The sequence below is a fragment of the Mandrillus leucophaeus genome, unplaced genomic scaffold (assembly GCF_000951045.1).
Source record: "Mandrillus leucophaeus isolate KB7577 unplaced genomic scaffold, Mleu.le_1.0 Scaffold86, whole genome shotgun sequence".
Classification (NCBI taxonomy): Eukaryota; Metazoa; Chordata; class Mammalia; order Primates; family Cercopithecidae; genus Mandrillus; species Mandrillus leucophaeus.
Window position 1 is genome coordinate 1,213,480 of NW_012109363.1, and position 15,718 is coordinate 1,229,197.

A 15,718-nucleotide genomic window follows, 5' to 3' on the forward strand; every position below is an offset into this window, starting at 1 on the left:
GCGCCCATCCAGAGCTCCCTATTCTTTATCAGGCTGCAGGGGCGATGCAGGCAGACTTCAGTTAGAAGGGAGGCAAAACTTCTCTGCCTTTAGCCCATTATGTGCCCAGCACTGTCCCAGGCACTGTGCTGCAGGTAGGGAGGAGAGGAGGACATAGAAGAAACGGGAGGGAAGGATACGTTTCAGGAAGTTATCTTCAAAGAATACAAATCTAGCTGGGGAGGCTCCCTGGGAGACAAGGTAATGAGGAGTCCATAATAGCCAGAGAAAAGTGCTGGAAAAGTGATCCAAGACAACTTCCTCGATAGGGAAGTAATTGAACAGAAGCAGAATTCAGGACTAAGTAAAGGGGTTGTCCTAAGAACCTAGAAGATAGGGGACTAGGAAGGCGCTGGCCTCAGTGCTGTGCCAAGCAGCCTTTAAGCTCTGTCTTGATCAGAGTGCTTCTGTGAGCTCGGTGCTTTCACAGTTTAATTGTGCCGGACACACTTGGGAAGTTCCTGGCAGGCCCCAAAGTTGAACCCAGGGCGTGTGGCACGTCGTGTCGTCCAGTGATTTGGCCACTAGATCATACTTTCCATTTATTTATCTGATCCTGAATAACAAGCCGGGAAGTTCTGCTTCATGGGGGTGACATAAGTGATGGATGTGAGTACCACGTTTCCTAAGCCACATGCCTGGCCCCATGGTCTGACAAACGGGAGTGAACTTGGACGACAGGGAGAATTTTGCAACTGTCTGGGAAGTGTTGGGTGAATGATGAGAAGTGAGGTGACTCTGACCCTGACCTTGGGTGGGGAAAACACCGGCTGGCCACTCTGGGCTCTTCCCGGGTCCCTGCCCATCTGACTCAGTTGCTTTGGGAAGTCCCCTTTGCTCCAGCTCCAGCTGGGCTGGAGCAAGCCTGGCCAATGTGTTCCCTCCCTCCCTCCTCCTGGCTCCAGCGCCTGGGCCTGGCTGTCATTACACTCACTCCATGCTCAGCGTGGGGCTAAATAAGCCATTCCCTGTTTGTCTGTGCCGGCTGCCTGGGGCCCTGACCACCCGTCTCTGCTTCATAACCTCCTCCCACAGGCGCTGGCACACACAATGGGGGCTCAGTAAATATTAGTTGGTGAACAGCAGGCTCAACGTTCTAATTTTGTTCCCTGCTTCTGGGTCACCAGAGTTTTTATTATTATTTTTCTTAGTTTTCCCATCCTGCCCCTCCCAGCAGCGCGAGGTTTCACAAGGAGAGTGAGTGGGCTCTGCTGGCTGCCCTCCTGCACTGTCTGGAAATTTCCCACCCTGGGTGGGCTTCGACTGTGCCAAGGCTTGAGGCGAAGGTCCTGGGAGCAGGAGCTGGAAGAGGAGAATGCATCCTTTTAGGGTATGGAGGAGAGTAGTAGGTGGGAGGGCAAGAGGAAGCAGGGGGAGAATGGGCCAATTACCCCCTGGGCAGGGCCAAACCAGGGTTGGTTTCCAACTGTGAGATTTGCTATTTGCTTGAGTGAAGGTGTCAGCCTAGGTCAGCTTGTCTGAGGGGAGAGTGGCTTCTCACATGATGTTCCTTGGGTGAGTGGAGAGGGCCATGGGCTGGATGGTTTTTCTCAAAGCTCTTTCTACCCCCAGAGAAGCCTGTAGGGCAGTATTCACTTGATGGCCAAGCTGGCAGATGATTGGTTTTCTGATTTCGTAAACTGGGACTTACACAGATGAGTGTATCATTGTTAGTTTGACCATGAATATCCAGGGTGTATTAATCAAGCATTTGTAAAACATTTGGCAGTTTCTGTAGCCCAATGTATTTTTTTTAATTGATTTATGTTATTTTGATGATTTTTTGAGACAAGATCTTTTCTCTGTCGCCCAGGCTAGAGTGTAGTGGCACAGTCATAGTTCATTGCAGCCTTACACTCCTGGGCTCAAGCAGACCTCCCACCTCAGGGCTCCTTAGTAGCTGGGATTACAGGCGTGCATCACCACGCCTGGCTAATTTTTGCATTTTTTGTAGGGACAGGGTTTCACCATGTTGCCTAGGCTGGTCTTGAACTCCTGAGCTCAAGCAGTCTACCTGACTTGGCCTCCCATAGTGCTGGGATTACAGACGTGGGCCACCACCCCCAGCCCTGTAATGATTTTTTATTATTTCTTACCTGAAGGGTTTTTGTTTGTTTGTTTGTTTGTTTTTTGAGACAGAGTCTCGCTCTGTCGCCAGGCTGAAGTGTAGTGGCGCGATCTCGGCTCACTGCAACCTCCATCTCCCGGGTTCAAGCGATTTTCCTGCCTCAGCCTCCCGAGCAGCTGGGACTACAGGTGTGCACCACCATGCCCAGCTAATTTTTGTAGTTTTAGTAGAAACGGGGTTTCACCATGTTGGTCAGGATTGTCTCTATCTCTTGACCTCATGATCCACCCGCCTCAGCCTCCCAAAAGTGCTGGGATTACAGGTGTGAACCACCATGCGCAGCCCTGTAATGATATTTTATTATTTCTTATCGGAAGGGTATTAATGCTCACCATCAGTCCTGTTACCATGCTTTCTGCATTCCTGAGCTCTCCGTATTTCCATTTCTGTATTAATTACATGCATTTCATTGTTAAGTCATATTTCCCCCCAGGAAGGGGACTATATTTTCTGAGTTCTTTTATGCCCAAGAATTTCTGCCTATTGTTTTTACCTAATTGTGCGATGTGTTGGCTGGGGATAATATTCTTGGCTCATAGTTTCTTTCGCTCCGAATTGTGGAGACTTTCTGGCATTCTTGCATTCTCGTCTGACACTGAATGGTGCTATGGGAAAGAAGAAGGCAGTTGGATTTTTTCCTGTTTAAAAGAAGTTTTAGTATGTTTCTCAATTTTCTTTTTTTTTTTCTTTTTTTTTTTTTGAGACAGTTTCGCTCTGTCGCCAGCCTGGAGTCAGTAACGCGATCTTGGCTCACTGCAACCTTTGCCTCCCAGGTTCAAGTGATTCCCCTGCCTCAGCCTCCTGAGTAGCTGGGACTACAGGTGTACGCCACCACACCTGGCTAGTTTTTTGTTTTTTGTTTTTTTTTTAATAGAGATGGGTTTCACCATGTTGGCCAGGATGGTCTTCATCTCCTGACCATGTTATCTGCTTCCCTCGGCCTCCCAAAATGCGGGGATTACAGGTGTGAACCACTGTGCCCAGCCTCAATTTTTATAGTAACCCTTTCTGGGGGGAAAAAGAGTTTCTTCTAGATGCCTAAAAAACACTGTAATGTTTCAATATTGAACATTGGCGGAATACAGTGCATTATTTCAGTCTTCAGATTCTGTTTTTCCTCTAATTTCAGGAAAATCTTGTTTTGTTGTTGTTGTTGTTTTTTGTTTTTTGTTTTTTTGTTGTTGTTGAGACGGAGTCTCGCTCTGTCTCTCAGGCTGGAGTGCAGTGGCCGGATCTCAGCTCACTGCAAGCTCTGCCTCCCGGGTTTACGCCATTCTCCTGCCTCAGCCTCCCGAGTAGCTGGTACTACAGGCGCCCGCCACCTCGCCCGGCTAGTTTTTTGTACTTTTTAGTACAGACGGGGTTTCACCGTGTTAGCCAGGATGGTCTTGATTTCCTGACCTCGTGATCCGCCCGCCTCGGCCTCCCAAAGTGCTGGGATTACAGGCTTGAGCCACCGGGCCCGGCCAGTTGTTGTTTTGAGATGGAGTCTTTCTCTGTTGCCCAGGCTGGGGTGCAGTGGCACAATCTCTGCTCACTGCAACCTTCGCCTCCCGGGTTCAAGCAGTTCTCTGCCTCAGCCTCCCAGGTAGCTGGGACTACAGATGTGAGCCACCATACCTGACTAATTTTTATATTTTTAGTGGAGTTGGGATTTCACCATATTGACCAGGCTGGTCTCGAACTCCTGACCTCAAGTGAGCCACTGCGCCCAACCAGGAAAATCTTGTGTCTTATCTTAGAACACATCTTCCATTTCATTCTTGGGTTCCCCTCTCTGAGAACACGAGTTATCCTTTCGTTCGTCTCTTTGTCTTCTGTTTTTGCTTTAATTTGTCTTGTCCATCTGCATTTACTGTGATTATCTCAAACTTTCCTTGAGCCATTTATGCCTAGTGTTCCCATGTTTTGAACAGCAAGCATATGGGAGTTAATTTATATCCTGCTCAAGGTCATCACCAAGGTCTGATTGCAAAAATTCAAAAAATTGCAACCTCAGGCATAAATGGATTAAATGACTGGCAGAATTTTGTTCTGTATTTGTCATAATGTATTAGTTCTTCAGTGAGGTTTTATTCCTCTTTTTTAGTAAGCCTGCATCCTCTTCTGGTCTCATGTTGGTTATAATCTCATCTTTGAGCTCTCGTCTCGTGGAATTGATGTTCTAATGAGGTTATTCCTTGGCGTGGAGCAGTGGTGAGGAACGGCTTTCTCTGGAGTTGTGGTTTACCTGTCTGTGGCTTGCTCTGCCTGCTGTTTCTTTACCTCTTCCTCATGTGACTGCAGTTCTGCTCACATGTTCTGTTGGCTCTAAAATAAGAAAGCAACTTTCCTCTCCAGGTTTGTCCCCTCCTCTCAGCTCCAGGAGTGCTAAGGGCTAGGTATTTATGACCTGTTTTCTGTAGCCTGAAGGAATGCTAACTGTGTGGTGAGGTGGGTCTGTCCTCTATTCAGGGGTGTAGTTCCTGCAGTGCGGCTCAGCTCACTTCCTTGAGAGTGGTATTCTTTTGTGTTAGAAGAGAAGATACACTTGGCCGGGCATGGTGGTTTACGCCTGTAATCCCAGCACTTTGGGAGGCCGAGACAGGTGCAGCACCTGAGGTCAGGAGTTTGAGACCAGCTTAGCTAACATGGTGAAACCCCGTCTCTACTAAAAATACAGAAATTAACTGGGTGTGGTGGTACATGCATGTAATTCCAGCTACTCAGGAGGCCGAGGCAGGACAAATCACCTGAATCTGGGAGGCAGAGGTTGCAGTGAGCCGAGATCGTGCTACTGCACTCCGGCCTGGGCAACAGAGCAAGACTCATCTCAAAAAAAAAAAAAGAGAGAGAGAGAGAAGGAATACTAACTGGAATTTGGAATTGGATCATGTCCTCAATTCAGAATGTGGCCTGGGAGCCCTTATTTCCTTCCATGGGAGTCGGCCCATTGTTTTTGGTCCAGGTGCACCGGTTTTTTTTTTTTTTTTTTTGCTCTTCCCCAGTGGCTTTTCCTCCTACTTCTCAACTGAAGAGGAAAAATACTTCCTCTTGCCACACTTGGGGATGTGAGTGAAAATTCTGGATCTGCTCTTGTCATTCATTTGGTTTGTCAGGGTTGGGCCAGGAATAGAACATGAGCCATGCGTGGTGCCTCCCTCATTTTTCCCTTGCCTCTGGTTTTGAAGTTAATATATCTTTGATTAGATTTGTTTTCTTGTTTGGCTGCATTGGTGAATTTTTTTTTTTTTCTTTTAAAAGTTTTACTCATTTTGTTAATTATCAGGTGTAGGAAAATTACACTCCCATTTCATGTTCTCATCTTAAGTAGTTAGTGTTGCAATATGCTTTCTTGTATGATACTCATTAAACTCTGCAAGTTTATTCTCCTCTTTTCTTTTTTTTTCTTTTTTCTTTTTTTTTTTTTTTTCGAGACAGAGTCTCGCTCTGTTGCTTTGCCCAGGCTGGAGTGCAGTGGCGCGATCTCCGCTCACTGCAAGCTCCGCCCGCGGGGTTCTTGCCATTCTCCTGCCTCAGCCTCCCGAGTAGCTGGGACTACAGGCGCCCGCCACCACCCCCGGCTAATTTTTTTGTATTTTTAGTAGAGACGGGGTTTCACAGTGTTCGCCAGGATGGTCTCGATCTCCTGACCTCGTGATCTGCCCGTCTCGGCCTCCCAAAGTGCTGGGATTATAGGTGTGAGCCACCGCGCCCAGCCTGTTCTCTTCTTTTCAAGCTAAGGATATGGGTTCATTGTAATAATATGTCACTTGTAGTCCCACCGAAAATTGGGCTTCAGATTCACGTCCGTGGGCCTTCCATTGCCAGGCGGCACTTCCCAGGCCACTAGCACCCGCAGTCCTCAAGACAAGTAGTCCTTGATTTTTGTTTTTATTCCTTAAGACCTCCACCTTCCACCCTGAGGCCTGGCTTTGTCCTTTGTCTGCAACTTGTCTGGGTTTTTCCTTATGCCTGGGCTCCAGATGGCTCTTGGCTCACTCAGGGCCTTTTGCTATTGTGTGAGTCACGGAGAGCTAACCTTGAGCCATGGTTATCTGCTAGCGGGTATCTGCTAGCTGGAGACACATTCCTATCAGGCTCAGCGGTCACAGCCCTAGAGTGGGGCAGGGATCGGAGAGTGGAGAAAGCGCAGTCTGCTTGAAGGACTGATGCAGAAATGAGCTATTTTCCTGGGAGAGAACCCCAAGGGAGTGGTGGGAGCTGCCTTTGTAATTACTGTCTTGTGGACGGTCATAAGCCTGGGTGATGTGCCAGGCAGGACCATGGGTCCCTGAGAGACCCCTTTCTCTGTCCCTGAGGAATATATGAGAACCAGATGGCTCATTTTACATCCTTTGAGAAGACAGTTTGCGGGGAAGTCTTAGGATGATTCACTGAGGCCAGTCCGTGGTGGAACCAAGAGCTCTGGGGAACATAATTTCTATCAGCCTGGCTTCTACTTGGCTGCCCCCTCCACTCCCTCACCCACCCCTGCAACCCTGTGGTCTTTCTTTGTGTAGACCGTCAGCCTTCTCATAATTTTAAGTGAAGTGCTTCATAAAACCCCAGTTTAGACTGCCTTCAAACCGACTGCCACCCTAGAGCCTGCAGCTGACTCTGACCCCGTGTAAGAGCCCCACCCTGGCGATGTCCTATGCATTCACACAGCCTGTGCTTGGCGGGACACAGTGGGCACGAGGGGACAGAGGGCAGACACACAGCCTCTTGGCCTCAGAAATCGTCTGAATTGGGCACGTTTGTCTCTGGAGCATTTGAGCTTAGTTTTCATGTTTTGTTTCTGCACTCAGAATCTGAGAATAGGAGTGTTGGACTCCCTGGCCAGTGGAACGGGGGTGCGGTGGGGGGGTTGTCAGGAAAGGGAGGGGACAAGTGGATGCCCGGCTGCTCCGAGGCCTTGTTGGTTTCTGTTGCCTGTTCTCACATCTGTGCCCAGCCTGCAGACCCAGCGTCACAGAAGTGAATGTTTGCTCCTCTCAAGAGGGGAGGTGGGCTTAGAAAAGAATGCAGCAAGCTGAGCATCACAGGTGCGTCCGTGCAGGACAGAAGTGCCGCTTCTAGGCAGAGCTACTTCTGGACCAAGTGAAGGGCAGTGGTGGGTGGAATTCCAATTATGGGCCTCCGGATGGTAAGGCAACTTCTGAGCTTCCACAGAGGGTTCCAGAACAGGTGTTGCTTTCTTCTGTGTCTCCCTCCCACCTCCCCCAGAGTTGGGTCTGGCACCTTAGACACAGAAGGAGGGCACTAAAATAATTTTACTTCTTTGACCCCGAGGCAAGTGCACACTCGGGCAGAGAGATTCTAGTCTCTCTCCAGCAGGAAGAGCTGGCCTGGAGGCGTTCCCAGGCCACAGCACACTTCATTTTGTCTCCTTCCCACTTGTCTTCCTGCCCCTGAGAGGTGTCTGTCCTTACTTGAGGGCAGCTGGCCCAACACCCTGGGGGGACTGGAGTGGCTCTCCAGGGGCCACATATGGAATGGAACCTGGCGTGGGGCTTCCTCCTGCAGCTGGGGCCACGCACGCGGACCCCTGCCCAGCCTCCCTGTCCCGGCAGCATCAACCGCTGTGTGTGGGTCCCTCTTCTTTCTTTCCTCTCTAATACTTTTTACAAACCTTTTCCCTGCTAAGAATAACTTGTAGTTAAGAAGAAAACAAAACTCCACCGGAGCAGAAAACTCCCCTTTCATGCCTGCCAAAAGGCCGGGGTCACGTGGACTTGAGTGTCACTCGCAGTCCTAGATCCTCCCTAACCCTTGTGGGTGAGTGCGTATCTCAAGCGCTGGCCAGGCAGGAGGGCTCTGCTTGTGAATCTGCACACCCCATGGAGACAGGTCTAGACCTGAGCCTGGATGCTGTCTCGTGGGCGTCAATGCCCAGTGCATCACATGTCCTGGAGGAAAGAGCAGCTATGCTGCGGGGGAGAAAAGGTCACCTGGGAGAAGCGAAGGTGCTCTTGTGGGCTCATTCTTCTGAAGGTCCAACCTGAAGGTGCCTCTTCCCTAGCACTCCAGGCTGTCATAGCCGCCACCTGAGGGGCCGAGGGGCCACTGGGTCTGGGAAAAGTAAATGCTTCATAAATGCTCACCTCTAGGTGAATACCAGCCAGGTAAAGCTGCTAAAATCACCCTGAGTTTCCCACACCTGAAGTCTTTTGGGGTTTGAAGTTACAGCAAATAAGTTTGAGAAATGCAGCTGAGGGGGGGAACATCTGTTGGTTTATCTTGTTGAAGTGGCCCCAGGGCACGAGCACTGTGACACAGTCTGTCCTCCAAAGGCTACCCGGGGCTGTCCCTTCATAGCATTGCAGGGCGTTGTAAGCCAAGATCTGGATGTTTATTGGGGCTGTTAGACATTGGGAAAGACCTGCACAGAGACATGCAGGAGTTTGTGGATCTCCATGGGTTCCAGGATGTGTATTTTTCTGTCTTCGTGCAGAGGGCATGGTGGTTAAGAAAGCATTGAATTTAACGTCATTCAGACCGGGCTTCAATTTACAAAGCAATTCAACTTCTGGCTTTGCTGCTTGCTTCTGTGGGTCACGTTTCCTAATCTCTGAACCCCAGTGTCCTTGTCTGTTGCGTGGTGTAAGTTTCCCAGCTTCTGTTAAAGGAACTGGGGAATGCCAAGTGCTTAGCAAGGTCTGCGCTTGGTAAATGCTAGCTGCTGTCCATCATCTCTTTGCCTTTTCTTTTCTAAATGCAGGCAGACCTCCCCCTTATTTTGACAGCACAACTCATGCCATCGACAGTTCACAGTCTGCTCCGATGGATAACTGCTTTCTTTGTACAACAGGTTTTTAGTCATTCTTGCCTAAGATCCACCCTGCTCGCCAAAATTTAACATTTGTCTCTTGGTGGAGATTTGAGAGTTGTGAATCTCAAAGTAGCACTTGTACAAACCGTCATTGTGGCTGATGCCGAATCCATCCATGTGGACTCAAAGTATATATTCCACTGAAGAGTGATATTTTTTGTCCCCAGATTCTGTGCGTGCCGCATACGTGGATCCTAAAGCATGTAATGTCCCTGGCAATATCACAGTAGGGGACTTACGTGGTGTGTGTGCCCCCAGGGCCTGGAGTTAAGATACTTTAGTTTGCCACAGGATATTCCTGACAGTTCCACTAGCAGCCTAATGTTTGGGCTGAGGGAGTCAGAGTTGGGAATCCTGCTGATTATAAGTCTTATAATTATTGTAGCTAAATTTTATTGAGTGCTTTCTATGTGGTTCAGGCAAGCTTGGCAAGGGCCTTGCCATAGCTTATGCTGTTAGATCCTCAAAGTGATCTAATGAGGTGGATACCAATTTTATAGATGAAAAAACCGAGGATAGAGGGAGACCAGTTTGCTTGTCTGTAGTTATAAGCAGCTGTGTAGAAATTCAAGGGAGGTTTGTCTGACACTGAAGGCCATGATAAGCTACATTGCTGCTTTGAGTGATTCTAGAATATTGACTCTAGTTAAATAATTTATCCAAGATCACACTGCTGGTAAGTGGCAGAGCCAGGATTCAGGCAAGCCTGCTCTCAGCCTCTCTGCTGCTCTTCCTCTGTCATAAGCAAAGCCCCAGGGCGTGTGATGTACTGAGATTAGTGCCTGAGCCCTGGGTGCCTGGGGAAGAAATGGCTGCAGTGATTGGCCGCTTCTTGGTCTGGAGCAAGGAGACTCATTTTCCCCTCTTGATAATTTGTTTAGATCACTAATGAAATTATAACCATACTACGGGAGATGGTTAACAAAAGAAAAATCATCATCAATCTTACTTTAAGCTTTCGTTTGTCTGTTCTTTCTCTTTCTCTTTCTCTTTTTTTTTTTTTTTTTTTGATATAGAGTCTCGCTCTGTCGCCCAGGCTGGAGTGCAGTGGCACTATCTCGGCTCACTGCAACCTCCGCCTCCTGGGTTCAAGCGACTCTCCTGCCTCACCCTCCCAAGTAGCTGGGATTGTGTGTGCCTGGCTGATTTTCATATTTTTACTACAGACGGGATTTCACCACGTTGGCCAGGCTGGTCTTGAACTCCTGAGCTCAAATGATCCACCCGCCTTGGCCTTCTGAAGTGTTGGGATTACAAGCGTGAGCCACTGTGCCCGGCCTCATTTGTCTGTGTTCTTTCTCAGTTCTAAACTCTGCCAAATAATTGCTCTGCTTTTTAACTTGCCATTATGCCATGACTCATTTATAGCTGCATAATATTCCGTGAAACTGATATGATTTACTTGACCCATGACACATCTTTCTGCACATAGCCTTTTTACTTTTGGATTACTTCTATTAGAGCAAATTAATTATTTATTTAATTGTTAATTGAGGGATTTATATATTTTCATTATCACATAGCTTTTCAAGAGTCCCATTGTTTATCCAGTCACTGGTATCTTATTCTATTGCTTAGCCTCATTGACATGAAATGTTTTATCTTAAAAAAATCTGGCTGGGCGCGGTGGCTTATGCCTGTAATCCCAGCACTTTGGGAGCCCGAGGCAGGTGACTCATCTGAGGTCAGCAATTCAAGACCAGCCTGACCAATATGGTAAATCCCTGTCTCTACTAAAAATACAAAAATTAACCAGGCATGGTGGCAGGCGCCTGTAATCCCAGCTACTCGGGAGGCCGAGGCAGGAGAATTGCTTGAACCTGGGAGGCGGAGGTTGCAGTGAGCCGAGTTGGCATCATTGCACTCCAGCCTGGACAACAAGAGTGAAACTCCATCTCAAAAAAAAAAAAAAAAAAAAAAAAAAAAGCTATGTTGCTATTTTAATAAGTAGCAAAATGGAAGCAGCCAAAGTTTTACATTTATATTCTCAATACTATAGAGAGGCTGAGTGTTTTGTATGTGTTTAGTGATTTATACAGTATAGAAATAAAACTATGTCACGTCAAATGGTATATATGTTTGCCAGTCTGTAATTTTTCTTTTTTAGTTATGGTGTTTGTTTGTTTATTTATTTATTTATTTTGAGACGGAGTCTCGCTGTGTCACCCAGGCTAGAGTGCAATGGTGCGATCTTGGCTCACTGCAAACCTCAGTCTCCCAGATTCAAGTGATTCTCCTGCCTCAGCCTCCTGGGATTACAGATGTGCACCACCATGCCTGGCTAATTTTTTGTATTTTTAGTAGAGATGGGGTTTCACCATGTTGGCTAAGCTGGTCTCGAACTCCTGACCTTGTGATCCACCCACCTCAGCCTCCCAAAGTACTCAGATTACAGGTGTGAGCCACAGCGCCCAGCTGATGTTTATTTTTTAACAGCTTTATTTCAGAGGATTTCAAACATATATAAAAGTAGACAGGTCCGGGCGCAGTGACTCACGCCTATAATCCCAGCACTTTGGGAGGCCGAGGTGGGTGGATCACTTGAGCCCAGGAGTTCGAGACCAGCGGGCCAACATGGTGAAACCCCATCTCTACTAAAAATACAAAAATTAGCCAGGCGTGATGGCGGGTGCCTGTAATCCCAGGTCCTCAGAAGGCTGAGGCAAGAGAATTGCCTAAACCTGGGAGGTAGAGGTTGCAGTGAGCCGAGATCACACCACTGCACTTTAGCCTGGGAAACGGAAAGACTATCTAAAACAAAAACAAAAACAAAAGAGTCTGATGAATTCCCATCTACCTGTCTCTTCGTTCCAGTGAATGTCAGCTCATGCCTGATCATGTCTCATCCACACCCCCGTGCTCATACCCCCTCCTTTATTTTGAAGCAGACCCCAGATATAAGGATGTTAAATTCATGGTTATTTCAGTACCTCTAAAAGGACTTCTAAAAAATCGTAACTGGCTGGGCGCAGTGGCTCACGCCTGTAATTCCAGCACTTTGGGAGGCCGAAGTGGGTGGATCACCTGAGGTCACCAGTTTGAGACCAGCCTGGTCAACATGATGAAATCCTGTCTGTACTATAAATACAAAAAAATTAGCCGGGTGTGGTGGCAGACGCCTGTAATCCCAGCTACTCGGGAGGCCTGAGAATCACTTGAACCCAGGAGGCAGAGGCTGTAGTGAGCTAAGATTGCGCCACTGCACTGCAGCCTGGACAATAAGTGAAACTCCGTCTCTAAATAAATAAATAAAATCATAACCACATTGCTGTTTTTTTTTTTTTTTAATTTTTCAATCTAATCAAACCTGTTTCGTTTGTCCTTTTTATTCGTTTTTATTCTGTCCCTTCAAAAGAACGGTTTTTCTCAAAGGCTAATTCAAGAAGGAGCTGAGAGGCAGAGACCGAGGGATAGTCTCACCGTGTTTAGTGTGTGGCGGACGGGCCCGGCGCAGTTGCCGGCACACAGGGAGAGGCCTCAGCTTCATCTGCCTTTTTCTCTCACAGGCTTATTCAGTCACCATGAAGCTGCTGCACCCGGCCTTCCAGAGCTGCCTCCTGCTGACCCTGCTTGGCTTATGGAGAACCACCCCTGAGGCGCACGCTTCGTCCCCGGGTGCGCCAGCTATCAGCGCTGCCTCCTTCCTGCAGGATCTAATGCATCGCTATGGCGAGGGTGACAGCCTCACTCTGCAGCAGCTGAAGGCCCTGCTCAACCACCTGGATGTGGGAGTGGGCCGGGGTAATGTCACCCAGCACGTGCAGGGACACAGGAACCTCTCCACGGTAAGGCTCCCCTGCAAGCCAGCAGCTCTGCTCAGCCCTGTCTCTGGCCTCTCAGGGTTCCCTGTCTAGTTGGGCCCAGGGCAGCGTGGCAGAGGTAAGATGAGGCAGGCAAGTCTCTGATAGAGTGGACAGGCTGATTCTTTTTCCTCCATTGTCTGAATCAGCAAATTCTGAGTCTCTGCAGTACTTCTGACCCCCTGCATAGGTTTTCTGAAGCCCTTAACAAAAGGCAGCCTGGGGCCGGGCATGGTGGCTCACGCCTGTAAGCCCAGCACTTTGGAAGGCCAAGGCGGGTGGATTTTCTGAGGTCAGGGGTTCGAGACCGGCCTGGCCAACATGGTGAAACCCTGTCTCTACTAGAAATACAAGAATTAGCCGGGCATGGGGGCAGGTGCCTGTGATCCCAGCCATGCAGGAGGCTGAGGCAGGAGAATCGCTGGAACCCAGGAGGTAGAGGTTGCAGTGAGCCAAGATCGAGCCATTGCACTCCAGCTTGGGCAACAAAGCGAGACTCTGTCTCAAAACAAAACAAAAGGCAGCCTGGAAGTGCAGTTCTCAGCGCCCCCAGGGTCTTCCCCAGAACCGCACTTGAGTGACTTAGAAATGCTGAGAAAACATGACTCCTAGGACAGTATTTCTCATAGAGTTTACCATTGACAGAGCCCATTACGTCCCGGGTGAGCCCACAGTCCCTCCAGGTGCAGGTGAGATTATCTGCATTTTATAGCAGAGGACACCGAGGGTCCCGCAGTGAGTCCCTGCAGAGACCAGGGCTAGAACGCCAGGTCTTTGGATTCTGCGTTCTTTCTTCCATATCATCTCTGCTAATCAGACTCTGGGGCTATTTGTGGCAGCCAAGTATAAGTCAGACAGCAAAATCTTTATATATCGACTTTGTTCCCTGTGCTGGTGTTGTGAGAAATAGAGAAAAATGAGTCATATTTAGGGAGTTGACTATCATGATGGGGAGTTCAACCAACAGAGGACAAAGTCAGCAGGCGCTGAAATGAAGTGTTGCATTTTGTGGGTTGGACGGTAATTGCAGGATGCAGAAATGAGAGGGGGAGATGAGTGTGCTGCAATCATCAGGGAAGGCTCATGCATGGGATGTCCTTCAGCTGCCACTTGAAAAATGAGTGTAGTGTGGAGATAAAATGGATGGGGGTGCTGGACGCGCTGGCTCACGCCTGTAATTCCAGCACTTTGGGAGGCCGAGGCAGGCAGATCACTTGAGGTCAGAAGTTCGAGACTAGCCTGGCCAACAGGGCGAAACCCCGTCTCTACTAAAAATACAAAAATTAGCCGGGTGTGGTGGTGGATGCCTGTAATCCCAGCTACTCCAGACGCTGAGGTGAGAGAATCACTTGAACCCAGGAGGTAGAGGCCTCAATGAGCCAAGATCGCGCCACTGTACTCCAGCCTGGGTGACAGAGCCAGACTCCATCTCGGGGGAAAAAAAAAAAAAGGTGGGGCGGGGTGGCTGGGCGCGATGGCTCATGCCTGTAACCCCAGCACTTTGGGAGGCCGAGGCAGGTGGATCATGAGGCCAAGAGAGCAAGACCATCCTGGCCAACATGGTGAAACTCCGTCTCTGCTAAAAATACAAAAATTAGCTGGGCTTGGTGGCGGGTACCTGTAATCCCAACTACTGGGGAGGCTGAGGCAGGAGAATCACTTGGACCCGGGAGACAGAGGTCGCAGTGAGCCGCGATTATGCCACTGCACTCCAGCCCAGTGACAGAGCGAGACTCCATCTCAAAAAGAAAAAATTTTAAAAAGGGACAGGGGAACCACGTGGTGTGGATGCAGAACGACCTGAGCACAGCAGACACCTGAGCCGGAGAGGAGCACGCCCCCGTGCCCCTGCGGGGTGATGCAGCTGCGTGAGCCTCGGGACCCACCAGGATAGCAGCAGCATCTCGGGGTGGCGGGAGTCCAGCCCTCAGCCTTAGAGGCCCAGGCACTTATTTTGGCAACACACCGAGAGGGCTGACTCTCAGAGATATGCCCATGTGAGACCGAACTCAGAAGAGGCCTGGCATGTCGATGTACACAGTATAATTAGAAGTGGAGCTGCAGATTTCACAGGAACGGTTCGTGAGAAGCGCTTACCTGCCACCTCCCAAGGTGACTGCATGCGATGGCTGCTGGCCGGCCACAGCCCACTTTGAATCTTCAGGTTTCCCTCCCCTAACCTCTGTGAACATATATGTCTTTCAGGCTGAGGGCAGTCCTACGGTCCTATGGTTGAGGATGTGTGGGGCTGATCGGGCAGCACCACAGTTTTGGCAGAGCCCCACCCCCAGATATTTCAGCTTCAGAGAAGTAACTGGAACCTGCATTTTAACATAATAGCGCCCTGGGCTATTGTGATGTGCAGCCAGATTTGGTACGAAGCTTGTATCTTCAGGCACACACACAGAATGGTGTTTTCTTTCTTTCTTTTTTTTTTTTGTGTGTGAGGGATGGAGTCTTGCTCTGTTGCCCAGGCTGGAGTGCAATGGCGTGATCTCGGCTCACTGCAACCTCCGCCTCCTGGCTTCAAGTGATTCTCCTGCCTCAGCCTCCTGAGTAGCTGGGATTACAGGCGTGAGCTACCAAGCCCGGCTAATTTTTGTATTTTTAGTAGCGATGGGGCTTCACCATGTTGGCCAGGCTGGTTTTGAACTCCTGACCTCAAGTGATTTGCCCATCTCAGCCTCCCAAAGTGCTGGGATTACAGGCGAGAGCCACTGCACCCAGCCCCAGAATGGTGTTTTCTAGAAACCATACACTCTAGTGACAATGTTTTTCTTTTTTTTTTTTTTTTTTTGCCAGAACTGCCTTATAGCTGGTGGTGCATGCAGAGGTGAAAATGTCTGGGTGTCCCCCCTAATTTGTAACATTAGCGGCTTTTGGTGGTCATTGCCTGGGTCCCTTAATTTGTTCTTACCTGTACTTTTTTTTTTTTTT

The 15,718-nt window shown here is 48.9% G+C and overlaps 1 protein-coding gene across 1 annotated transcript in view; it reads left to right on the top strand.

Annotated features, from left to right (window-relative positions):
- The window catches only part of SLC39A14 (solute carrier family 39 (zinc transporter), member 14), a 40,282-nt gene that overhangs the window by 1,793 nt on the left and 22,771 nt on the right, over window positions 1-15,718 (top strand). The window contains exons 2-3 of the mRNA XM_011968848.1: window positions 1,191-1,369; window positions 12,488-12,766. Of these exons, the coding sequence (XP_011824238.1) occupies window positions 1,355-1,369; window positions 12,488-12,766 (294 nt within the window). The 5' untranslated portion in view covers window positions 1,191-1,354. The remainder of the gene's footprint in view (window positions 1-1,190; window positions 1,370-12,487; window positions 12,767-15,718) is intronic.